The 26444-nt window shown below is 46.8% G+C and overlaps 1 protein-coding gene across 1 annotated transcript in view; it reads left to right on the forward strand.

The window, feature by feature from the left end:
* The window catches only part of SETD3 (SET domain containing 3), a 59350-nt gene that overhangs the window by 27000 nt on the left and 5906 nt on the right, over positions 1-26444 (forward strand). Inside the window, exons 7-8 of the mRNA XM_011375255.2 lie at positions 23481-23539; positions 24407-24521. Of these exons, the coding sequence (XP_011373557.1) occupies positions 23481-23539; positions 24407-24521 (174 nt within the window). The remainder of the gene's footprint in view (positions 1-23480; positions 23540-24406; positions 24522-26444) is intronic.

Raw genomic sequence — 26444 nt, forward strand, 5'->3', positions numbered from 1 at the left:
TACCAGTTGCTTCCAGGTCTCCACGTGTAAGTCACACATGGCCAGTGCCCCTGTGGGGCTGCAGGGCTGCGTCCTCACAGACAGCTTTTTCCAGTTTGCACAATGACACTTTGTCTTTACTGGGACAAATGCTAGACCTGATGGACATAAATGAGGACTGTCCTGAGTTAACAGAACATACCCCTGCTCTGCTTAAGGCTTCCGTGGCCCTGGACAGTCAGTCCTGTTCTCTCTTCTTCTGTCTTCTAAGAGACGAAGTTTGCAGCGAGGAAGGAATTTATCAGGTTCTCTGCCTTCAGGAGGTTTAACCCAGCAGCTCTCCAGATAACTGGCTTATATTCTCTTGGGCTACTATATTTTTCTCTTAAAAAAAATACCTTCCGTGTTCTGCAGAAGATCGGGCGATGTGTAGTACACTTCCCCAGCACTGCCAGCTTCCGTTTTCCGTTCTTCCTCACCCGACGTTCACTGCCACGCCTTGCACGCTGACTCCGAGGGTCCTCCGCAGGTACACCTGCCATCTTTCGTCACCTCACCAGGTATCCGTGTAGATGATGCACACGCTCCGCCGCCGCGCCGCCTGCCCGTCCGCTCCAGCCAGGGCTTCCTGATTGTGGCAGGCTGCACTTTTATACTTTATGTCACTTTATATCACTCTGCTGACTTGCCCCTCTGCCTGTGGTTGGGCAGACATCTGAGTATGCATTCCTCCCACCCCTGTCCCCGACTGTCCTAGAAACCGCTGGCTCTCTCCCTCTCACATGTGACTGCAGCAGAGTGCCGTACGATTACAGCAGTTTAGACCCGAATTATGGTTTTGGAGAGCAGTCCGGGTCCACCTGTGTCCTTCGGTCCTCGAGCTTTGTCACGTGTTACGATTCAGGTAATTTTGTCCTTTCACAAGTCAACTTTATTCTTTCAGCTCTGAAGAAGAAATTAGTTCAGAAATCAGTAGTTGAAAACATGTCTCATCGTAAAAAAAATAGTGACAGCATTCTCTTTCTTATTAAGTTAAGTAACTATCTATTTGAAATATTTTCTGATGATAATGGAGTTGTACCGAATGCTTGCTTCTCTTTCAGTTCAGTGGTTGGTGCTATAAAGAGGTAGAAAAGTAATATGAGTTTCTCGCCTTCCAGACGTTTATAGTAGGGATGGCAGGAAAACAATTGGCAGGAAACATCGATGAGCAAAAACGGTAAACCGAGGGAGTGCCTGAGCTCTGTGTCGCCAGGGGCATCAGGTGGTGCCTGAGTTGGGGCTTGAAAGGCAGACTTGCTGGTTGAGGGGATGCCGTCAGCGAAGGTCTCTGGAGTTGGGGTGAATAGGGCAGATGCAGAGGTGCAGGAGAGGACAGCTGAGCCGAGCAGAGACAGAGCCCTTGGAACTGAAGGACGTCACTGCAGGTTTGTGGGGGCCAGCTCCTCGAGTCTGACACAAGCATCTCCCTGGGATGCCTGTGGCTTCTGTGGCTCAGGCCATTGTGGGATGAAACAGCTGGGGCTTTAGCAGTTCTTGTTTATGTGACACCTGCTCAAGTGGCTCAAAATCCCTGAGCCTCATTTTCCACAATTGCAAACTGCCCTGTCGCACTTGCAGACTTGTGAATGTAGCAGACATGTCAGTGGATATAAATGTGGTTTTAAAACGTAAAGCATGCCATTAACGTGATTAACCAGAAGGTGGGTCTGCACACCCTTCACCAGTGCCCTAAGGGAAAGGTTCTTTGCTGATGGAAAGGCAGGAGGGCGAAGTGCAAAGGCCTGGTTCCAGGGCCTGGCCCGGAGGGTGCAGTGCCAGACGGAGGGAGGGAAGGAAGAGTGGGGGAGGGGGAGAGCGAGGGGAGGAGGAGGCCAGAAATGTGGTAGGCGCCAGGCCTGGGGGCCTTCGGCAGGCCCTGGAATTTCTGTCCTGCTTGTGACCAGGAGCCGGGGGAGCCACACCATCAGATTGGCCTGGCTTTGCTTGCTTGTTTAAAGATAACCTTGCAACAGGGAGGCCAGAAGACCAGATGGCCTGAGGGATTAGAGAAGTATTTTAAGGTAGAGTTTGTCACAGTATCTAGTGACAAACTGCATGTGAAGAGTTTGGGAGATAGTTAAGGATGATCTTGAGGTTTCTGGAATAAATCGGTTTTAAGTTATCTTTTTCTCCTTGCTCCTAAACTGACTTTACCAATCTTTCTCTATTTTTAACCCTTATGGTTTAGAAAGGAAATTTTCAATCCTAAATTTCTAGCTTATTCTAGCTTATTTTCACCTAAGATGTACAAAAAGTAATCTTGTATCTGAGTTTTCAGTCCAGCCAGGTTTATTTTGTATTTTGGAATATGTATTTCAAGCAGAAACCTTTCGTATGCAAAAGTCAAGCCTGGAGCAAATTTTTATTGTGAGATTATAAGCTCGTGAGAGTGAAGGTTGTAATGGAAGTGCTCACCCAGCCTTAACCGTAGTGACACACACAATAGCGTGTCTGAACGAAAAACTGTCAGACGAGCAGCTTTCAATTTAAATATATCAGTGATTTCAAGACCGACTCTAATGAGTTTTAAAATCTTTGTGTCAGCCTCACGTTTTCTCTTAAATGCTGTGAAGTCATTTAAAATTAATAAGCCAGTTTTTATTTGGCAGCGTTTACATCAGAAATGCTGCCGTCGGCTTTGAAGTCCTCGCTTTCATGTGTTCTTCTCATTAGTCTACAATGAATTAGTGGCCGTGGTTTCTAGAACCAGAAGGGCACTAGCTTCCCGTTGGGCAAGTAGGCTAACCTGAGGGGTGACCTAGATAGAGCTGCCGTGTCTAAGTGCTGACACCTCGTCACCTGGATGTGCGATGTAGTGACAGAGCATGTCAGTGAATGAAGATGTAGGTGTGACATGGAGTCTCCTTGAGTTAGGTGTTGGACCAGAGGATACTGGGGACTTAGGAATAGCGTTCCACTCCCGTGGGGAGAGTGAGGCTCCGTCACACACACACACACACAGCCCCACATCCACACCTGCACCGTGCGTCCCTCAGGAGTCTCCCGGCGTCTGGGCCTCTGTCTCTGGCCCGCCGATACGTGAGCAGCATCAGGTGCCGGCGCCGACGGTGCGGGACCTGTTCTCCAGTCTCCAGTCTGGTGGAAAGCCGAGTCCAGTGCAGCGGCAGCTGGGGGACCAGCCTGGGGGCAGGGGAACAGCAGAGGAGGAGGGGTCCGGAGTTAGAGGTCTCGGGGTGGTTTACTAGGAAGACGTGGGCCAAAATTAAAGTAGGGCATGGCGCGGCTGCTCATTGTGGCTGGAGCGTGCTGTGCGTGGTGACAAGCGGTGGTGAGGGCGCAGAGAGAGACAGGCTGGAAGCGGGGGCAGGACCAGCGCGCTTAGCCAGGGCCTGCGTAAATCACAGCCCCGCTGCCTGGCGGTCCGGGGGGTGGTCCCATTTGACGGGTGAGGAGGTCGAGGCCTGCGTCCTGGCCTGTCTGTTCCAGGGCCCAGGTTCATCCCGCGTTATCGGTACGCCGGAACTGAATTCGTGTCTGACTCCGAAGTATCACGTTGTAGCCGTGGCGGCTGCTCGCTCCCTCCGGAAACGCTTACTGAGTGCCCGCTGCTCAGGAAACGGGCTTGTGTTTCAACACAAGCTGCTGAAGTGTGTTAAGCCGCGGGCAGGGTTCTCGGGAGACCTGCTGGATCAGAAGCCCCACGAGGCGAGTGCCACTGTGGGGCAGGGACTCCGGTTGGTCCCTGGACGTGTGGTGCGACTCCCGTGTGGGGCCGGGGGCAGGTCGTGACCCAGTTTGCGGTGTTACCGCTTTTCGACACGATTCTGGATTTCCGCCTGAGGCGTGGGTAGGCACTGCCTTCCTGGATGGCTGCTTTAGGGACGAACATGACAGTGGCCACATCAACTCTGCATGAAGAAAGAGCTGCTCCAAGCTAACCTCACCGACTTGTTTTTCATTTGAGGGGTTTAACCTCAGCAAGACCCTCATCCCGGAGCTGTGACGGGGAGCTGGGTGGCACCGGGCTGCCGCGGGGCCTCCGGAGGCCTCTGTGCGGGTTCTTAACTGCCCTGCCCCACACTTCTGTCAGCGTGAGATGAAGACCTAAGGGGCACGCGACCCGATTTTCGGGTGGTGACAGACGGAGGAGGAGGCTTCCTGGAGGCTAAGCCTCTTCCTCCAGGAGGCTCTCTGACGCTGGAATTGTCTGGGAGGCAGTGGGCAGAGAGGGAAGGCCGGTGGCTGGACAGCAGCCCCCAGAGTCCTCGTCCCTGGCAGTAGCTTGTTCTGTGACCATGGACAAATTACTCACGTTCTCTGAGCCTTACTGTCCACACTAATTTTAAAAAGGGGAGACCCGCCCCATGTCCCTTGTAGGAGTGTGAGGCTGGGTGGGAAATGGAAGGAAAGATGTTTCTAGACGCAGAGCATTTTACAAGTGCACGTATTTTAAAAAGCCACCTGCATTGCCTAAAGGGGCCCTGGAGAGGTGATTCTAGGATGAGGTGTGGCTGAGCGAGATTGCCAAAATTCGAGGTCAAATCTGCTAAGTAAAACTTCAGAAGCAGGAAAGATTCAAGTGACTTTTAAGAGTTTGCCACATAAAAAATACAGCTGTAGTTTATAGGCAATAAAGGTCAATAATAGCTTCTAAACATTGAACGTTATAAACTGCTTTTTGTAAGATTTACAGTGTCACGAGACATATATGGCAAGTAATAGAAAAAGGTAAGTGATATATATCTACTGATGAATTATAGTAGTAATGAATAGGCTTTTGACTGTCAGTCATTCTTTAAAAATGGGAAGTGTTAACAGAATAAATATATAATAGGAAAAAGAGGTAGGGGCCATTTAGTCACCCCCTGTAGTAAAGGTGAACAGGAGTCGTCGACTCCTGTTGACTTTTAATTTTTTTAAATTGCGGTTCAACTTACCATGTATTGTACGCGCATGTTAAGTATAGATTCATTTTTACCTTAATGAACCACAATCGAGATCAAGCTACGGAACGTTGCCAGCGCCCCGGGCAGCCCCTCAGCCTCCTTTCCCAGTCAGTACCCCCCCACCCCCCTTTCGAGAGGTAACTGCCGTTCGGACTGTCACCACAGGTCACTTCTGCCTGTTGACGAGTGTCCAGTAGGCAGACTCGCAGTGCGGACTCGTCTGCCTCTCCGTTCTTTGGTCCCCGTGAGGTCTGTGAGGTTCACCCGTGTCGCTGGGCGCGGCAGCAGCTTACTCTCTCCTCGTTGCCATGCCGTTTCCATCGTGAGCGTAAACCACAGTCTGCGCGTCTCTAGCTTTTGGCCATTACAAACAGAGCAGCTGCAGGTAAGCTTGTGGACGTCCTTGTGTGGACATACGTGTCCCTTTCTTGGTATTCTCTTGGGAGAAGAGTGCAGGAGGTCGGGCAGTCAGATACGTAGCTTCGATGGACACTGATGAACGTCTTCCCAGGTTGGCTGGACCGCTGGCGCCCTGCCACCGCACACGGACGTCCTGGGGTCCTGCCCCCTGAGCCAGCTCTCGGTCTCCGTGGCTTTCCTGTGGCACGTGAGGGCCCTCACAGTTCCGACTCCCGTTCTCTGAGGACCGATAGCTTCGAGCCTGTCTTCGTCTGCTTGTTAGCCATTTGGAGATCCATGTTGGAGACGTGTCCATCCCGGTCTTTTACTCATTTAAAACAAAATCGTAATGTATTTAACTCAGTATGCCCGAAGATTGTCTTTTAAACACATAACCAACGTAAAATTATTGATATGCTTTACATTTTTTAATAGTCTTCACAATTCAATGTGTAGTTTTGGGGGAGAGTATATTGTATTATTAAGTTTTTAATTGTGGTAAAATATATATAACATAAAATTTGCCTTTTTGACCATTTTTACGTGCAGTTAATTCAGTGGCCTCAGTTACACGCATAATGCTGTGCAGCTGTCACCACCGGCCAGCTCCTAAGCTTGTTCATGACACCGAATAGAAGCTGTAGATGTCAGTGACTCCCCACTCCCCCCGTCCATGGCACGTTAGAGTGAGGTGTTCCTTCTGGATGTGTGTCCTTTATAAGACACGTTTGTGACTGTCTCGTCCCAGTCTGGCTGGTCGCCTCACTTTCTTAATGACACCATTTGTGGGATCAAAGTTCTTAATGTATTAAATGAGTTCATTTAGATGAAGTCTAATTTATCAGTTTTATTTTTTAAAGATGATGTTTTCTGTGTCCTTTTTAAGAACTCTTTGCCTAGCCCAGGTTCTCAGGCAAGAGCAGTTTGCCCCATGGGAGAGAGGCGTTCTGGCTGTCACAGCTGGGCCAGGGTGGCTCTAAACCTGCAGCGGCAGGACAGCCTCGCAGCAAAGAACGATCTGGCCCAAAACGTAGGTAGCGCTGAGGTCGGAAGCCTTCGGCCCGGCACAAGGTCGTGAAGATATGTTTGCACGTTTGCTTCCGGAAGCTTCATCGCTTTACCTTTTACATTTAGTCTACATGCCGTCTGTCTTTAACCTTTGTACACGTGTTGAGAATACTTCGAGGTCTCGATTCTTCCACATCTGTGCCTCCAGCCTTTTTTTCTTCAAACAAAAGTCAGTACGTTGATTATCACGAGCTTTGTATGGAACGTAGTAACGTACAGAACTAAAGTTTTGGTATTCGGTGGTTTAAAAGCAATATTTGAAGCGTGAAGTAAACGGCCTGGCATTTGCAGAAACCAAAGATTTTTCCCCCTTTAAAATCTGATGATTAAGGACTTAACTTAGAGATTTTTTGTTGTTGTCGTTTTTATAAACTTGTAAACCTGTAAACTTTCAGCTTATAACCACACTGGAAACTTCTGCACAAAAGAGTCAGTTCATAAAATAAATTGACTATAGTGTGCTGCTGTTTTTATCAGACTGTTTTCTGGGTCTTTGCATATAAATGTTGTGGTCAGACAGAAGGGGATTTGTTTTTTCCATTGTAGTTCAGCTGTATTTCTGCTTGTCAGGTCTTCCATAAAACTTAAAGATACTAATCCTGGTAGAATAGGCTGTGGGTTTCAGGGTAGTTAGGAGGAAGAGGAAACAGTTTCAGGAGCGGTGTGCCCTTGAACCTCGTGGAAGCCGACCCTCGGGAAGATGGCAAGGGTGGGGAAGCTGCTGTGAGGGCTGTTCTCCGAGGGCTGTTCTCCGTGTTTAACGGTCCCGGTGAGTAGAGTCCTAGTAACCTGACGTTAAAATCTAATTTTATATAAGAGTTTATGGCTGAAGAATGGTCAGAAGGGGGAAGGTATCACCTTGTCCAGTATATGTCGTGGAATGGCAATGGCTCTGATGTCGAAACTGACCCTGGCAGGGCGATCGATTGATCTCGGGTTAGATGCTTAGATATGGCTTTAAAATCCTTAAAAATACCTGTTGCTATTTGGGGACACCTCTGATTCCCCCTTTTTCTGCCTTTGTGTAATACACTGGAAAGAGGGTGGAATCTAGATTTGGAATCAGGATACTTAGGTTTGAGTTACGGATCTGCCTCTACATAACGTAGGGCAGCGGTCCCCAACCTATGTGGCACCAGGGCCCGGTGCGCCTATGAGAATCTAATGCCTGATGACCTGAGGCGGAGCTGAGGCGGTGACACCAGCGCTAGGGAGCGGCTGCAAATAAAGATGAAGCTTCGCTCTTCGCCTGCCGCTCACCTCCTGCTGTGCGGGCCACTTCCTAACAGGCCACAGACCGGTACCGGTCTGGGCCTGGGGTTGGGGACCCCTGACCAAAGGGATGGCAGGTCACTTAGCCCCAGTTTCCCCTGGTAATGGAGATGCTGATTGCTGCCGTACGTTGGTACTGGGGAGGTTAAATGAGAAGTGTAAGAGGACTTCGTAAAGCATGAGTCCTCACATAAATGGAAAGCACCTGCTTCGTAGGCGCAGCCAGTTAAAGCCCCGGCCACTGTCTGTGAGTGTTTGCGTGGCGAGCACTTGACGTGGTTAGGAGTGGATTCGGAAGCCCAACACTTCCTGGCTGGGCGGCCTGGACCACGTTTCTTCGGGGGCAGATTTTCATCTGTAAAGTGAAGGTGAGGGGTACTCATGTTATAGGTTATGTGAGGTTTGGATTTGTTGACATCTGTAAAATGCCTGGGATGTTTTATGTGCCTGGCACATAGTAGGCCCTCAATAAATGTTAAATATTTTTATTGTTACCGTTAGAGTCGATTTGGATAGTTCTGAAATCCAGGACCTGCCTTAGTCGGACCCGTTTCTGCACAAACTGCCCAGAGCTGTGGAAACAAATGTGGTTAGTTCTTGAACTAGGAAGTTTAGGCCATCAGCACTGTGACGCTGAGTGGGGCCGACGTCGCGGACGGTCAGGGGTCTGCTGTGGAGGGAAGCGCTGCCGGCGCCAGGCGCACAGCATTTACCCACAGCTCTGCTGCGCGGACCGGAGAGTCTGGCCGTTCGTGAGTGAGCCACCCGCCTCCTGTCACCAGCTTCCTTTCACAGCCATTTTGAGCCCCTGGATTGCTGAGGACAAACGTTCTTCAGTTTTGTTGCCACAGCTCCTAGCCTGATGTTTGGCACGTAATAAACATCCGTTAGACAAATAAATTATTTGCAGGTTAGGTCCAGAGCTATATTAGAGTTCTGAGAAAATAAATAATATGGCCAGAGTTAGAGATCCTGAGAAAAACGTCGTGCGGCTGGAGTTTGTGGTCCTTGTCAGAGACTTCTCTGACTTTTTTTTTTAAGTGAAATTATTTTTTAAATAACAAACCATACATATGTATAACATAAAATATTAGAAAATACACAGCAGTATAAGGAGAAAAGTGGAAGTTTTATTTATTCAGCTGAGCGGGGTTTCAAGTGACTCAGAACCTTAAATGGGCAGATCTGGGCAAAGGTGGGGCCAGAAGGCCTGGTACGAGATTCGGCCTCTCCCAGACAGTGTCTGCCATGTTCACGTGTGTGCTTCTGGACGTGTGAGGCGGGGGGCGGCTAGGTCAGAACAGATTCGCACTGTCCTACCTGGTGACAGCTAGCATTAAACCCAGTGACTGGATGCAGCTCGAGCGAGCATGTCACCTGGGAAACTTGTTCAGAACGGTGTTTCCCAGGCCTCACTCAAGACCGCAGGTCCAGACCGAAGGCCGGGGTACAGCACACCCCCAGAAGAGCGCCCTTGATGGCAGGACTTCAGGAGAGCAAAGTGCTCCTTTGGAGCCGGTCCAGGATATCTTACAATTTCCTTTATGCTTCATAGTTTTCATCTGTTTCAAAGAGCAGAAACAGGTGTACGGAGTTGAAGAGACCAAAATAAACCCGCAAGCGTATAAGGTAGGCCGTATGGAGGCCCTCAGATTGTCTGCTTTTCATAAGTGACTTTGGAACTTGAAGCGACTCAGATGGGTTTCTGAGCTGGATGTGGAGCTGGGCAGACGAGCAGTGGAGGCAGCTGCTCGCGTCTAACTAGCCGGCGTCTTTGTTCAGGGCGCGCAGCATATGTTTTGGGGAGCTGCGCAGCTCTGAAAGCTGTGTGTTTGGAACTGAAATAGAACATTAGGTCTCAGGTGACTGAGTGGACCCTGAGCTTAAATGAGGAGAGAAAGGACAAGGAATTGTATCACCACATTAATGACAGTCATAAACTCGACTAAATGCCCCTCATTCTAAGTGAAGTCTCCTGCCACTGCTTTGAAGAGAATCAGGGTGTCTTGTCCAGCTTTAGTTTCCTTGGCTTCTCCCTGTCCCTGTCAAAACTCCTTCTTGCCCATCCTCTTCGCCTTCCCTTCCTTGTCCAGGGCGACCCTGTCACCCGTGCCCTTGCTAGCAGAATGCCCCGCGTGCTTTGGTTCTGTCACGCCCTCCCCCTCCCATGCATTCTTTTCCTGCCAATATGTTCACTTCCTCTCTCCTGACAGGCAGAAGGGCACTAACATTTGCTAAGTGCCTGGTTCCCAGATGGTGACACGGTGGCCGTAGCACAGAGGCACCCAGCTCTCAGGCAGACTTCAGCGGCCCCTCCCCCGTTCTCCAGGGCCCCCACTCTCCGTTTGGAGTCGTCCTTCGGTCCATCGCTTTTCCTAGAGAAGACCGCCTCCATCATTTCCCTTAACTTACCACATTTCCCTAACTAAATTCGAACCCTTTTTCCTGGAAGGATGCTGACGCATTGGTGCCTCCAGTGCAGCAGAGGTAGGCACCATCTTCGTTTTACGAGGGACAAGCCCGTGGGTGGGTGGAGGCTGCTCGCAGCCCTGCCCTGTGCACGGCGCCCCCTGTAGGCTCTGGGGGGCTGTACCCACCGGCCTCGCGCCTGTCCCGCACGCCGCCCTGCACACGCGGTTCTGTTCAGCAGACCTCCGCCCTTCTGCTCTGCCATCCCTGGTGCTCTCCGTGTGCGACACTTTCTACCTTCCCGCCTGGAAAGAACCAGCTCACATGTAGAGACCCAGCTCACGTGCCCCTCCCCTGTGAGTCCTCAGATCTCTTGCCAGCACTGTCTGTGCCCTTTTCTCTGTAATTCCAGCGCAGGTCTTTTATTCTGGTGTGACACATCACGTTTTGCCCCTCTGGCCTCCCTGCGATGACCGCGTTAGCATCTCGTGCGTCGGGAGCGCATCTTAGGCGTTGGTGACCCAGCAGATGCTCAGTGGCACTCGGTGGCGCCCCGTGAGCCAGTGGGCGGAGCTCGCTGAGGATGAGGAAGCATGCTCCAGCACCTCGGGGCTGAAACTACCCTTTATTATAATCTATGATAACTTCTCAAAGATGGATCAAAACCTTTTTTTTTAAAGTTCAACACCTGCTTCTTTTCCTATTTTTTGCAGGTATGTTTCATCCTGTAGTTCACAGGAGTATCACAGTAATTGCTATGTTTATTGCCGTATGTCCTGTTTTTTTTATGGACGTATATTTTAAGCGTAGGTAGGAGGCTGAAAGACATGATTATTTTGGCCCTCCTTGTAACGGGTGCCTTATTCCCACTAGAAGTCAGTGGGCATTTTCCAGTCTAATTTCTGTGTCTGTCCAAAGGTACAATTTCTTTGTCAACATGTGTGCCCATTAGGTGACTGAGTAATTTGAAGTGCTTAGGTTAGCTTTCCTCTTCAAACCAAAAGGTTAATTTGTAAAATGACCACACTTGGAGAAGGTAGCGTGATAGGAGCGTGACTGGCAAAGTGTCCAGGACAGGCTCATCTGCCCTCCAAGCTCAGGAATCGTCCAGCCACATTTCAGAACCAAGTCAGAAAGGGTCTGTCACCACTACTTCTGACTGCGGGCCCCACCTGCTGTCTGGTGGACGTGAGTGTGGCGTTTGGGGGATGTTTGTGTGTGAGGGGGCGAGTAACGGTACCTGAAAATGAAAAGCATGGGCCAGCCTCTGCCCACCTGGACCAGCAAGGCCGTAAGTGGGCACGAGGAGGCTGGACCGACCCTGAACCTGAGCTTGCTGCCCTTCTGATCTCCAAGCTACCGCCCTTGTACTAATTCAGATGTGCTTCACCTTGGAGTTGCCCTTCCTTTTGTTTTTTTTTCCTAAGTGAAGAGCTAATTTAAAAAAAATCTCCACGCTGGTCAGTGATCACTACAAGATGGGCAGTTCTCTCCCGTTTCCTCCAGACAGAACCTGCAGCCTGTGTTTACCAGCCCCTCGCGTTTGACAGATTCGGTGGGAGAGCCCGGCTCCCTCTGCCAGGCCTTCCTCCCTCTCCCGACCCCTAGGGCCACTCTCCTCCCAGCTGTGCCTGTGTGTCTAGTACCCAGCACCCACCAGACTGCCAGCTACACGGGGGCGGAAGCCAGTACCGTCTCGCTCCCTTGTTTTCCATTTCCTGGCACAGCATTTCGCTCGAGTGGGCACACCATAAATAATTGTTGAGTGAGTGAATGAACGAATGAATGAATGCATGCCACAGAGCAACTCAAGAGCAGTTTAACATGGTATAATATCAAGTGCTAGCTGGTATTTTGCAGTCTGCGCGTGTGAGAAATTCAGAGGTCACTGGAGGTTACGGAAGGTTGAAGGAAGAAGGATCTTAAACTGTCTTAGGGTTTGGCTAAGTGAATGACTGCGGGGAGCGGGGAGTGATTTCTAATGTGGAAAGTAATAGTAAATGTTAAACTGAAAAGTGAAAACTGGGGGAAAGTATTTTCTACATCAGGTTTTTTCAGGGCAAGATTAGTTCCAGATTTTGCAACTTTTTTCTAGAAATTAAAGGAATAGAAAAACCAATGGTCATTTTGCCGAGCACAGAGTCTTAGCTGACAGAACTAATGATCTAGGAAACCTGTGTTGGAAATGTCACTTTATTATGTGTGTCTGGAAGTGCAGATGGGGAAACAGATTTTTTCTTTTTGCAGTAGATTCATTTACTGTTTAGGAAGGTTCTCTTTTCTACCACCTTCCCAGCCTGAGTAGTTGGAGACTAAACCTAAACTCCATTTGTCTCACGCCTCTTACAAAAGAGCTAACAGTTGTCCTTTACTAACAGACCCACGTCCCTTCACTGTGCCCTTTCCCAGCGTCTGTTCCCGGGAGTGTCGTCAGGGGTGACCAGGTGACTGTTGAACTCCAAGACGCATCAGACCTCAGCCTCAGCCTGGCCAGGGAGATGCATCGTCTGTCGTCTGACCGTCCCAGTCCCCTGCGCGTCGTTTCAGAGTCCCTTCAGCTCTGCGCCACTCCCGGCTCCCCCATCCTGCGTCCCCGAGAAAACGGAGAGCGTGGGACAGGAACTTCCGTTTTCTGTCCTCTATCGCAGAGTTTCTTGTGTCTTCACCTCCATCAGTTCCCCCGTGAAGAGCCCCCCGCCCCCATGGCTAAGGCGAGCCGGCGACCATGGCGGGAGCTCCGTGACATTGCCGTGTGCTCCGTCTCCTCGTTTCCCGTCATTCTCTGTCTGTCCTTCTGTCCTAGCTTCATCCCCTTGCTTTACAGGGTGTCCCTGTGCCTTCAGGATAATGTCCTGTCCATCCTATACCCTTAACCACGGCTTTTATCAAGCATATGACACACTCAGCCCGGGCCGTCCCCGCTGCCCTGCCAGTGACGAGCCCTCTGGGCGTCTGGGGGCCGCGATCCCCCATCCCAGGGGCTGTTCCCTGTGCCCAGCCCCCTTGCCCTCCCTAACACTCAGGCTTACCCTCCACCCTCGGGCTCCTCCCTCCCCAGGCTTCTCTCACACTGCCCTTCCTGTCCCCGAATGTAAGTGTCCCCCAGGTTGGAAGACTCTGGGTTAGGAGTTAGCCAGTTCTGAAGTCTTTTCTCATCTATGACTATAATCAAAAGTCATCTTATATCAAAAGATGAATTAAGTCAATATATTGGATTTCTTGCTTTCTATTCCAAGTGAACAATTTAATAATGATCTGTTTTATAGGTAGTGCTTAAAAGACATGCACTGATTAAACTGTTCTTCCATTGACAATTTATTTCCAGATATTGACTTCTCCAACAAAACGGTGTTCTTAGAATGCGAGATAGCATTTCCTCGGATAAAAACGAGAGTGAAATCCATTTCAAAATTATTGATCAGTAAAGCATTTAATTAAGGAAATACAAGGCAAAGCATAATTTTTATGGAAGAGAAAGTAGTCGGATTTGCCTTGCCTGCCTTATGCTGCTTGGCCGTCACTTGCTCGGTCTCATAGGATGGAAGCGGGTGACGCGCGGTATAGGCCCTCACAAGTCGCCCTCCCTTTTCTTCCCGATTTTATACCCTGTTCAGTTTCAAGGCAGACTCCAGCTTTAACAGAACTTTACAGAAGAATTTACCTTTCTGACTTTTTTATTTTTCCTAAGAAATTTTAATGCCCCCTGGGAAGTAGACAATAAGTATTGATGACATCTTAGTGCCTGCTTTTATTTATTTCATTTTTTTAATTTTTATTTTTCTGGGGCTGCAATAGTGCTTGAAAAGAGCTCTGGTACCTATTTTAGATGATTAGTGAAATGAGAGAGGGAATTTTTTTTACCAGCTGAAGGTGAATGTATAATAATTTTGCTTAATGAAAAAGAAAGCTCTCAGCTACTCTACCCAAAGGCATGGACATTTTAAATTACATTTGGTTAGTCAAGTGACTGTCTGTAATAATGTTCTGTTTTGACTCTAATAAGCATAATCCTATAATTTAGTACGTTGAAGTTTTAATGGAGGTGTTTTTACCAATAAAGTTAAAATACGTATTTATTAAAACTCAGGATAATACATTTGAAAGTTCCCTTTCTAGGAGATGCAGAAAAAGGGAATCTAGACTTTCCTGAGCCATCACTCTTTATTGGTGACTTCGTGTTCCAACCGGAGAGGTCGTACCTTTTGGTCAGCGGCCGACACCTCCCTTCCCTTGGTGAGAATGTTTGTACTTCTCTTCGAGTGACGGTGACCAGAGAAATAGTGCCAGGGGGTTTTCTCTTTGGTGGGGACTTTTCGAGCACAGCCTAAGCATGGGAAATGGAGAAAATGGAGGAGTGTGAACAGTCCTGAGACGGAGGAGGGACCCCTCACGACAGGCCGCGTCCTCAGACTCTTCCCACGGAAGTGCCCGCGGGGCCGTGGAGACGGGCCTGTACCTGTGCTGCCACCCGCCTGCCTGTGACCCACAGCCTGAAGTGGCGCGGCAGGGCCCTTAACCCTAGATTTCGTTGTCATTGGGATTTACCGCAGCAAACTCAGGGCAGCCGGTGACAAAGTAGCAGGTCGCGATGTGCGGATTCGTACGATGTGTCTGAGACTCTGCACGCGCCGAGGCCCAGGCAGCCATGGCGTCCTCCTGAACCGCGAGGATGGACTCGCCACGCCAGAGGCGGCCCGTCTTTAGCCGCACCCCAGGCCCGACATGCGGTTCTGGGGTTTTGTGTGCCCCCCAGAGCTCCTTTCCCTCGAGCCACTCAGACTTAGCGTCCCTCAGGCCTAACGGCACAACACTTAAGGGGCCACGTCCATTTCCCTAACAACGTGACATTTAGGAGAGTTGAAAGTAGCCCAAACCATGGAAGAACTTGGAGACGGTGCTGGTTTAATGATTGATAAAGCTGTGGGGTGTCTTAGAGGCCATTCGGAGTTCTGATGAAAGTGATAGAAATTCCAGATAATAGAATATTGGAAGTTGTTGGCACACCAATGCGGTGTAATTCTAGCAAAGAAAATACCAGAAAATAGATTACAGATGTGACTCCCACGCTTTAGAACGTACGGAAGGAAGGGCGTATACATCCCTGCACGTGTGATGCAGATGCGACTTCCGGGCCCAGGGTTCTTCACGGGCAGGATGAAGGGACCTGGGCCAGACGGCCTCCAGTCACCATCCGGGTCTGAGACTTCATGACCGTAGACAGTAACTGAAAACGGCATTCTTCTGGTGGTTTGGGAAGTAATAGATTCAGTCTTAGTTTTGCTAATATTGCCTACCTCTGAGCTTCGTCATGTCCTTTCAAATATCTCTATGCTGAATTTTAAATGAGAGCAATGTTCGCCAACCATTTTTCTAGAATTTCACCGAGAAAAAATATATTTACCATATCAGACACTTCGCTCTAAACTTCGGAGACCTGTTGCCTGAGTCATTATCCCAGCCCCATCATTTATTAACTGAGTGACCTTGGACGTGCTATTAACTTCTCTGTGCATCAGTTTCTCATCGATAGAATGGGACTAATAGTAGTGCCTGTTTCACAGGAATCGGGATGCTTAAGCTTTATAACATACGTGTGCAGGTTTCGGAGAGTTCCTTGCACAGAGCGCTTAGCAGATGGCGACTCAGTATCTCCCCTCTCCACTTCTCTCTCAGTCTCTCTTTCTCTTCCTCTCTCTGGGAGAGCTTCCCTGCGCACCAGGTCCCTTTCTGAGACAAGGGCTTATGTGCATGCTGAGTGTCAGTCCCCCCGTCAGGGAAATGGATGTCATAGTGGTGGCCGTAATGCCCCCCTCTCATAAATGATGGGTGACTCTGATTGTTAGCTTGATTAATTCAACCAGAGTCTGCAGTCTTTGTCCTGAGTTGTCGAAATCTCAAACAGCTGAGTGAAAAGTAAAATGCTACGAAGCTGGAATAAATAAATCTTGCCTGCTTTTCTGGATGCAAATATGTTCTTCTAAAACAGTAATTGCCTTTAGTGTTCGCTTCTGTCTGGTGTCTGCGATAAGTTCGGGGGGCTGCAAGAACGTGCACCTCACGAATAAGCGTCGATCACCTGGTGAATTGCCATCTTTTGCAGACCAGAGAAGAGGTTTGCGGTTTTTAGGTTCCTCAGCAGATGGAGATATTTTGGGCCGGCGAGTGTTAGGAGGCAAAGAAATATAGGATTTAAGAGCTTAAAAGAAAGTAGAGGTTGCTTGTCTGACCCCCTTTTCAGACGAGGAAACGGAGGCACAGGGGGGTTGGGTGATGTGAGGCGACACAGGAAGTGACAGGCTAACCCTTCAAAGCTGTGCACTCTGCTGGGCGAGTGAGGAGCATGGTGAGGGACGTGGTGACTGTTTGGTAGAGGGCTGGTGCGCTTGGGCCATTTTGCTCCTTGCTGAGTTCTTAAAACAGAGTAGAGATTTCTCAAATAAATGTGTTGAAAGATCTGGAAAAAAAGAGAAGATTCTCTGACCCCTAGATGGTGGGAAGATACTCTTCTTTCTTAGAGATGGAAGGTGGAAGAAAAGGCCATGGGACACGGTTTCTCTGGAGCTTTGGGGACTGGCCCTGCAGCAGGGGCGCCACGTGGACCGAGCTCGGTGACCGGGAATGGGGACCAGACCACCTGGGTTGTAATCTGATTACCGCTGGATCACCCACTTGCCCTGGTCCTACCGCTCATCACCTTTGAGGTCATGGTACTTTGGGAAGTCGTCATTGCCTTTACTCTTACCTATCATTCAGGCCCTTATGGGTCTATAGAGAGGGACTCTAATTCCGCCAGGTCACCGCTGTCCCCCACCGTCCCCCACCGTCCCGGGAGCAGGGCAGGAGAAGTGCTTTCTTCCTACTGGGAGGGCAGGGGGAGCGTTTCTTCGAATGCTTCTGCGAGGCATTGGGGGTTCCCTGGTGATCAGCAAAGAGGAGGCCCTGCCTCGCCGAGCTCACCTACTGAGGGAAAAGAAACGTTAATCTCGTGTGTGGGTGCGTACACACACACACAGCCACGCGCGTGCACACACGCACGCGTGCGCACGCGCATGAGGTAGCTCACTGAGGTCTGCCTGGAAAAGAAGGGCTGGGTGGTTGGAGACAGTGGCCCCGAACAGGGAGATCCAAGCTGGAACCTGTCACGTCATCTCTTTTTCTAAGTCACTTGCCCGACCGCAGCTAGGCAGAGCGCCCCCAGGGGATGTTAACGTGTCTTTTCGTCCACCTGTCACATGGTACCTTCTGCTTCAGAGAGAGGAGATAAAATGTTTATTGGATGAATGAATTTCTGGTCCTAACCTTTCTTCATTTTTTTTCTGAGTAAATATTTGGTTAACAGTTAAATAAATGATTCACAGTTAAAATGTCGATTGATTATGACTCAGTTTGGTTCATAGTTGATGGACAACTTCTGGTCATAAAAATGGTAGCCCATAAAGTTCTGAAACAGGCATATCTTTTGCAGTGTTTCAACAAATTTCAATTTAATTTAAACTGGATGTAGGTTATAGATTTCAGTGTCTTTCCAATGAAGAACAATTCTTCCATCTTGAAGTAATTTTATAAGTTTATTGAACAATGTTGATTTTTCTCCACTAATCTTATTTTCTTAATTAAAAATTTTATTTAATACACATTTGTTACAGAAAAATTAAATATATATAAGTGAAAAGCAAACAATTTAAATTTCATGTGTATTGATGTATTTATTTGACCATATCGAGTGAATTCAAAGAACTTTATGATGAAGAATTTCCTGAAGGGTTGGATGTAATCTGTGTTTAAAAATAAGTCTTAAAAATTGATTTTTTTCTCCTCAAGAGCCAAATACACGAACCATGCTTTGATTCTTACTTATGGTCATCAAAACTAAATTCCAGATTTAGTAGGTACTTTGCTCTTTGTCACCGTGTTAAACCATGTGACATATACCACTTAGAAAGCGAAATATGAGCAGGAGGCTTGACTGACCAAGAGCTGTGCTGTCTTCCGCGCTCCTTCTAATGAGACTTCGGAGGGGGACCTCGTCGTTTTTAGGGTACCTTTGCCTCCTGCCCCCGTCATTCTGCCCTGTTTCCTCCACCCGCCATCTTTCGCTCTCTCGTCAATACTCCACCTTCTGCCCTTCGTTTCCGTTCTCCCGCCGCTCCTTCAGCCAGCTTCTCCCAGGGAAATCCCTCTTCTCCTCTCCCTCTGGCCCCTTTTCCTCTACGCTTGGTGCAGTCCAGGCTTCAGATGGGTCTCTGGGGCTGCCTGTCGCCTCTCTCCCTTCTCCCCATTTTGCAAAGAATCTGACGTTTGCTGAGACACCGGATCCACGCTGGGCTTAGGGAGGGCGCCCAGGGCTGTCCTGCGGACGGATTTCTTAGACAGCACGGAAAGCACCCACAATCTCTTGGTTATGTGAGCTGGGGTCACGCGTCTAGAACTTATAACTGCGTCTACCCAAAAGGTCGAGTCTGCGGTTCTGCAGCTGCTTTTGTCCTTGTAGAGATAAGAGAAATAGAACTATGGCTAGAGTTGGCTGTATCTGTCCACAGCTAGTTAACCCGACTGTCCCTTGTAATGTATGCTTCAGAAGTAAAGCCAATATAACCCGAGACATATTTCAGTTAGAACATTTTAATTGCATACTGTTATATATATTTTTTACCAGAACTACTTTCATTTTGTGATCCCTGATACTATAAGAACCATTAACAAGTCACTGATGTACTGTATATATGTTTTGAAATTAACAATTGATTTTATTATAGCAGGCAATACATTCTTTAAAATGTAGTATTTAAGAGCCTTTTTTGTGAACTGAGCCCCGTTCTCTTTAGTATGTTTAAACGCCTCATTGTAGGTGTTTATGAAATGTTTTCAACTTGGTTTTCCCTTATAAGACTCAGTCTAGGTGAGACACATATTCTTGAAAAGTGAAGATCTGATTTTGAAAAGTGTTTCTGTCTTAAAGGCTGTTGTACATTCTAATCCTCCCCACCTAGAGAATTTTGAGTCTTTCTTTTAATGCGTTTGAGAATTGTTTTAGGAAATACCTCTCCATATATGTGGACGTATTTATCACTATTATTTAAAAAATGCTTTTTGTCCGATGTTAAAAAAAAAAAAAAAAACAACTTTAACTCTAATGTATTTTGTTCCTGCACAGAACCGTTAGTGTTTCAGAGCTGTTTCACATACTAGATTAGAGATTCACATAATAACGAATTCTGCCTATTTTGGTTTTCCACAAAGGTTTGTTGTCTGAGCTTAAAATAAGACTGCAGCTGATTCGTGTAACACATATTAACTGTTTATTTAGTTTAAGTACATGTCTGTATCTCTCATTTCTGATCGTGAAAAATTTGCATTCTATGCAGCAGCCATCTTCTTTTATACTTTATTAAATATCTGTCAATTATAAATATCAAGGTTTTACATTAATGTCAAGATAGTACATCAAAAATTCATGGAATATGTGACTTTTTCCAAGGGTATTTAATACTTAATGCATTTGTGTCATTTTTCTTTCCAGAGATATTGACAGGTTTTATTAAGTGTTTGTTAGGGAGATTTCATTTTTATCAAGGGACTATAAAGAGAAGCTGCATGCTAAATCAATTTTTTAAAGCCAGAATATTGTTCATTTTTTCATCTTCAAACTCAAGTAATCCATAGGTTTTATGTAAATTTCTTCTGGGTTTATTTTTGTTTTATGTGAATGATAGTTCAAGATAGAACTTTAATAAGGATCAAATATGCTGACTGTAGTGGTTTTTAATTTCCTTAAGCATAGCTACCAGACCCATGCAATATGGTAAATTCTTCAAAATGTCATACTTACATATTTAGCAATATTACTTCTTTTTATTGAAGCCAAACAAATGATTTTAGATATGAATCTTTCCCAAACGTAGTGATTATTTTGTACTAGGTACAATATTACTGTGTCTCATCTGGAATCCCTCCAGACGAAGGAGTGGAGGAGTGCTTCCCTGGGCTCAGAGCTCTTTTAGAAGTAAGCTCTCCGGGCTTCAAGTCTGATCGCGAGCCACGGCCGTGGTTCATTCTCCAGCTTCAAATATTTATAATGCTCGAGAAAGCGAAAACATCAATCACTTAAAATCTGCAGAAAATCTGTGGCTAGTTTCTAAACCCGTGTTTAAGGGGGTGGGAGGCGGGGAGGGAGTTCGTGCTGTGGCCGACCTGGGCCCTGCTCCTGTTGGGCCCCAGTGGCTGAGAGTCCCTGTCACTGTCTCTCTGACACGAACCCCCTCACCCATCCCACGTATGTCTACAACTGTCACAGCTAAAACGAATTGGCCACAAAGTGTAAGGTTTCCATTTTAATTTGCATTTTTATTCTCAAAGTACACGTTCGTATCTTCCTTCTGTTGGAGGAGGCGTTATTGGGATAAACCCTTACCGATTTCTCTCTGTAAAGTGAGGTATCGTCTGTCATCCTCCCTATAACGTATGGTCTTAAAAACTTTCACCTGAGAACATCTGAGTCACTTTCAGGTGGTACCTTCAGGTTAATATTACAATTTTTACAAGATGCATTTTTAAACCTTCACTTGGTCTTCAGCAGGGAAAAGGCTTGGTGTTTAAACAAGAACTCATTCTGTCCAGTGTTAAGAAAAAAAAAAAAAAATCACTCTGTCCAGAGCTTAAATACGGAGTCGTTTGGGTTAGGCATTTTTCTTGTGAATTTTTTTCAGGATATGTAAAAATATTTCTTTTTAAAGTTATATGTTTTTCATAAGCAAACCATTTTCAATCTCAAGATCCTTGTAGAACTATCATGTAATTTAAAGAGGTAGGGTAGGTATTTTTAGAAAGTAAATTTTGCTTGAGTAAAGCTGAAGCAGTAGCCGTTCTAGGTAAACCCAGTTTTGGTTTACGGTAAGTTGCTGTGCAGACCCTGCCCTGGGAAATAATTCAAGAACTCCGCGACTGGGACCTATCTACCATAACACCAGTAGGTGGCAGTAGTGTCACAGTAGTGAGAGCTTTGTTGAAATGGAAGTTATTTGCTATTCTCCATAGTGTCACATTTTGCTTCAGTGTAACTGTTAAGTGCATGTGTCTGTGGCAGAATAGCTTTTTATATCAGAATTACATACAGTAGGCACACCCTATTTTTTTAAGCAGATAAGAACAACTATTTCTAACAGATTCTGCAAATATTACATAACTCTACAGCCAAAATAATCTTCATCTGAAGAAAGCATTTGTGCATTTTTTTTCTTGAGTTTTCTTTACAACTTCATCAGGACTGTGAGCATGAAGTTATATTTTCAGTAAGAAATGTGTATAAATAGTAGGAAGGGAAACATTTTGGAGAATGAATTTTCCATCTTTTTAGTCCTTGAGGAGGTCGCTGTTGTTTGAACAGTTTCTTGTAGCGTCCAAAGCTATTTAAAGATCTTTGAGTATTGGAAGATTCTTCCTCAAGTTGTTTTCGCATTCGGCAATCCAATTTGGAGAATTCTCATCTTTTCTCCTATTCAATAAGTCAAACTTTTTGGGGAGAGGAATGCGGATCAGATTTTGAAAATGTATGGGCTTTCGCACTGGAATTTACCAGCTTTCAAAATACCATAGTGTGTCCCACAGTTTAAATTAATTTAAATATTTTAAAATAACAAAAACAACACTGCTCTCCCGCCTGCTAGGGTTTGAAAAGAGGTTGGGGATGTGCAGCTCTCCCAGCGGATCGGATGCGAAGGTACATTTTGTTACAGATCAAAGGGAATTTGAACAACAGAATGCTGACGTTTGCCTGTGGTGCTATTTATCACGAAGTCAGTTTTGGGCAGAGGGACAGTTTTATCTGCTGAATTTGTACTTGGATGAGCAGAGACCCGAACACTTGTGATCGTTTCCTAATTCAGTGGGAGGCATCTCCTGGACTGTAGGACGCAGCTGTGCGTTCCGTTTGTCACAAAGCAGGGGCAGCGAGAAGCTCCAGTCCCTTGGATTCTCGCATCGTCGCCGTGCTTGACTGTGGTATCGTTTGTTTGGTTTTTTTTTTAACCCCAAAGATAGGATGTCCTGACGTTCCTGTAGCAGCTAGAAAACGCCCCAGGGCAATGTTATTTTATGTATTCACTTGAAAATATCTTCTATAATTTCATTTTCAGCGTCGTAGAATATTTCATGAATATATTCTTATATGTTAACTTTTCTTCCAAAGGGTTAAAACCAGCCCAAGGATTAGAGGGGAGAAGCCGGGCACCTGGGAGCTAACACCCGATTGGCAGCCTTTTGTAATATATAATTTGCCTAAAATTGCGCACTGAGCACAAGCTTTTGTTTTCTAATTGATTTACGGTTTGAGCCACTTTTACCTCATCCCCTACTGTCCTGCGGATGGTGCCAGCGAGTACATTACAGTGAGTGATGATAAATTACCGTGTACTTGTGATGCTAATGCGTCAAGAGTAAAAACTGCCTACTACACGGAGCTTTACGCATTAACAGCGGGGCAAAGACCCAGTGCGGCAGAGTTTCATTTGTATCTCAGAAGTAACCATTTGTTCATTTGATCACTTACTGCAATCTGTCTATCGGACTGTAATTGAAACTGAAGATTAAAATTATACTGTTACAGCTTTTAATTTCTTAATTGAGACAAAGTTTTTAAGTGCTTGGAAGGTCTAAGGTGCTGGGCGGGTGGGGGGGAGTGTTGTGAACAGAGAATATGAAGTGTATAAAATTCTTCATAAGTGTGAAGTTTTGGATATTTTTACCAAATGTTCTTTTGTCCAGAAAAAAAAATAGTCGTACAATTTAAATATGTCAATCTCTGTTTTTTAAATCTGTTTGTAAAAATCATTTTGTAATTTCACGAAACTGTACTTTTCCTGATTTTCTGCCCTGGAGTCACATTTAGCATGTAGATGATTCATTTGTCCATAACAAGTTGATTCCCATCCAAATGATTTAAGTCAGAGATAAATGAAAGAACTTTCCATTTATTAGTGCCTTTAATTGTCCCTTTCATTGATGTGAGGAGAGATCTGACATCTATGCATAAAGGGACGCACAGCACATTGTGGCAAAGGACACAGAGGCCAGCCGCACACCTGACCTTGGGGGTTCCGGGTTTCAGTTTCGAGGGTGCGCCTACCTTTGGTGAAGTTAGTCCACCTTAAATTATATTTTTGTGCCATGTCTAGTATCGAAATAGGAAGAAGCAGATTTATGGCGGCTGCTGGGCACAACAAATAAGTTGACAGTGATGCATGAGAGCGTGAGACGTGATGGTCCCTCAGCAGCGCGGCTGGACGCCTCCCGCTTCATCTGGCCCTTGTTAGGGTCTGTTAGGCAGCTAAGTAATGAAATTCTGCTGACTGATTTTTGTTTTCCCTTTTTCTTTTTTCACCCCTGCTTTCTAAAACGTCTAATTCGCAGACCCATCCTCATGCCAACAAACTGCCCTTGAAGGATTCTTTCACTTATGAGGACTACAGGTTGGTTGGGGGGATGTGCATGTGCACGCGCGCGAGTGTGTGTCGTGATGTGTGTGTGCATGTGGGGAGTGTGTGTGTGTGTGTGTGTGTGTGCGTGTGTGTTGGGGGGTGGTGTCTAAGTGAATGTGGGATCTCGGAAGTGAGAACTGCTTCAGTAAAAGTAACCTGTGTCACCACGTGAAGCCTCAAGACAGAGATAGTCGTCAGAAGTTAAAGGGACAACTGGGACGAGTGTCGGAGCCTTAACGCCGCCGCGTAGGGCGTAGGTCTCCGCTCACCGGGCGGTCGGGCTCAGTCGAGGCAGCCGCTCGATGTTGGGGCTTAACATCCGTGTGGGGTGCTCACGAGGGTTGTTTTCTTTTTAAATAGACTATTTTAGTGTAAAGTGGGACTTATTTTTGAACAAAAAGATTTAATTCTCTGTACAACATAATAAAGAATAGCACTCCACATTTTGTAGAGTTCTTGGAGGATTTCTGATCAGAAAGGAGTTAGGTTTTTTGCTCTTCACTGAGTCTTCAAATAGCTGCAGAGTCAGCGTCTGGGGGAGAGCGGGGGTTGACCTGGGCGGGGGGGCGGTCAGGGCGCAGGAGGACCCAGGGAGCCCCTTCCAGGCCTCCCCCGGGAGCAGCCTCACTCCCTCGCTCCTGGCGGCTCCGGCTCCCTTTTCCTTCCGCTGCCCCCTCCCCACTCCCAACCCTAGATTTAATTTTCAGTGACGATGATGAAGTCCAGCCTCCACCTTTGAGACTTAGGAAAAGGTTTTGAAGATTCGTGAGCATCAGACAGAGCTCGCTGTCCGGTCGAGTCCGGACCGCGATGGCTCTGCGCGTCCGCGCGTCACCCTCCTCTCTCTGGTCGTTGCAGGTGGGCAGTCTCTTCCGTTATGACACGGCAAAACCAGATCCCCACGGAGGACGGTTCCCGGGTGACCCTGGCGCTGATTCCTCTATGGGACATGTGCAATCACACCAACGGCCTGGTAACGACCTCCTCTGTGTGGTGTGTAGTTGGGGGAGCTGTTGTGGTTAAGCTAGAAAGTGGACATTCCACCTCCAAACCACTTTCTGCCCCGACCGCCTCCTGCAAAGGGAGCAAACACCCCTCCCCGCCGCCCACAACTACGGGCTGGGGTTCTCCTCCCCTCCCCGTGTTTGCTTAAACTCCAATACCGGGGACTTGAGTCTTGCATCACTTTGAGAAACCACAGCGAACTGCATTTGTCTGCCAAGCCGGAATTCCAGCCCAAACCTTCATTCTCTTATCGAACCACAGACTAAACCAAAGTCTCTTTTTTCACATTCTTGTAAAAAATAGTGATTTACTGAGAAAACCACCTTCTTTCTCTTTTTTCCTTTCGAGTCCCTTGCTTTCTCCCTTCGCTGACTCTGTTTCCGGTTATGCGCTGCTTGTTCTCTGGTCCCTTCCCTCCCCGTGTTCACCTGACATGCCGACACGCCGCGCGCGGCCCGGCCGGTGCTTGGCTGCTTTTGCTCAGGCGCGGGCTCCGCTCTTGGCCTTGAGCTCCGGACTCACGTTGGCATCATCAGGTGTGGGAAGCACCGCGCGGCAGACGTTAGGAAAACGGGCGTTTGACAGCGATTGTTAAGTAGGGTGCTGAGCGGGAAGGAGGGAGCCTTCCTTCCCTCGCCGCTTCTGCATTCTTTGGATTCCAGGCAACAAAGAGGGACACCGGCTCCTTATCTGAGAAAGGCTTCCTGACACTAGTAGATCAAAACAGGACCAACTTCAGAATGTTCTGGATTTTTAAACATTGTACCGGTATACTGGCTTGATTAATTTTTTGTTCATTTTTTCTCAGCTTTTTTGTCAGCTTCCTAGGTTATTATTAGCAGTATTATAAATAGACTGGAAAAATGCCGTAAATGAGTATTTCGCATCTAATTCCACAAAGTGGCCAGTGCACATGTAATGGATACCCTCGTGCTGCTCTGGGGAGGTCCAGCGACAGGGACACTCCTAAGTTACAGAGGATGAGGACTTCCACCTTATGGTTATATTTTTGCCTTAATTTACATATGCTTAATTTAATTAGCCATTTTAAGAAATAGCATATTTTATCATTTATTTTCATTAACAAAATTTTACATTCTCTGTTCTTTATTTTTTCTTTCAAATCTATTTTAAACTGATCATAAGATTAAAGTTTTAAAATTTCACAAATAGCTTTTAATATTTCACTATAATATATATGTATTTTTTTTGGAGTAGATCATTGGTTCCCAAACTTGATTGATCACTAGAGGTTTTTTTTTAATTTCTAAAGTTTAAAAAGTACATACTTTATTATAAACAAACAAAACCAATTAAACAATACAGAAGCCTCAGGGTAAAATGCAGAGGTTCCTTCCCCACCAGCCCCTGGCCCAGCCCCTGGCCCAGCCCCAAGGTCCCCGGCACCGGATGTCCCCAGGTCAGTGGTCGAGGTCTCCTACCCTTTGCTGTACATTTGAACCATCACATACTCGCACACTGGTTTTTGCATTGCTTTCACATAAATGGGATTAAACTATTCACTTTTTTCCACCTAAAAGTGAAAAAAGTTAGTTTACATCAAAATGAAAATAATGAATTGATGACAACTACTGATGCTGCATTTTCTTTAATACTATTCATAAGCTCTAACTTCCCACAGCCCTGGAAAAAATGTTGCTAAGCGTTAGAAGGTTCACACAAGGCGTTAGTACTTTTCCTGTAGCGGGTTATTTTCCCTGCATACTTACCTCGACACCTCTGTGGACCTGTTTCCCGTTGCAGTGAGAGGACTTCATGGGAAATTTTGTCTGGTAGAATTTGAGAGTCTGTTCTCACACTACGAAGTGGTGTTGTTATGTGTATTAACAGTTAATCTCTTTTTTAAAATGAGGTACTTGAAGTTAAGGCT

Source organism: Pteropus vampyrus, unplaced genomic scaffold (genome assembly GCF_000151845.1).
Source record: "Pteropus vampyrus isolate Shadow unplaced genomic scaffold, Pvam_2.0 Scaffold268, whole genome shotgun sequence".
Taxonomy (NCBI): domain Eukaryota; kingdom Metazoa; phylum Chordata; class Mammalia; order Chiroptera; family Pteropodidae; genus Pteropus; species Pteropus vampyrus.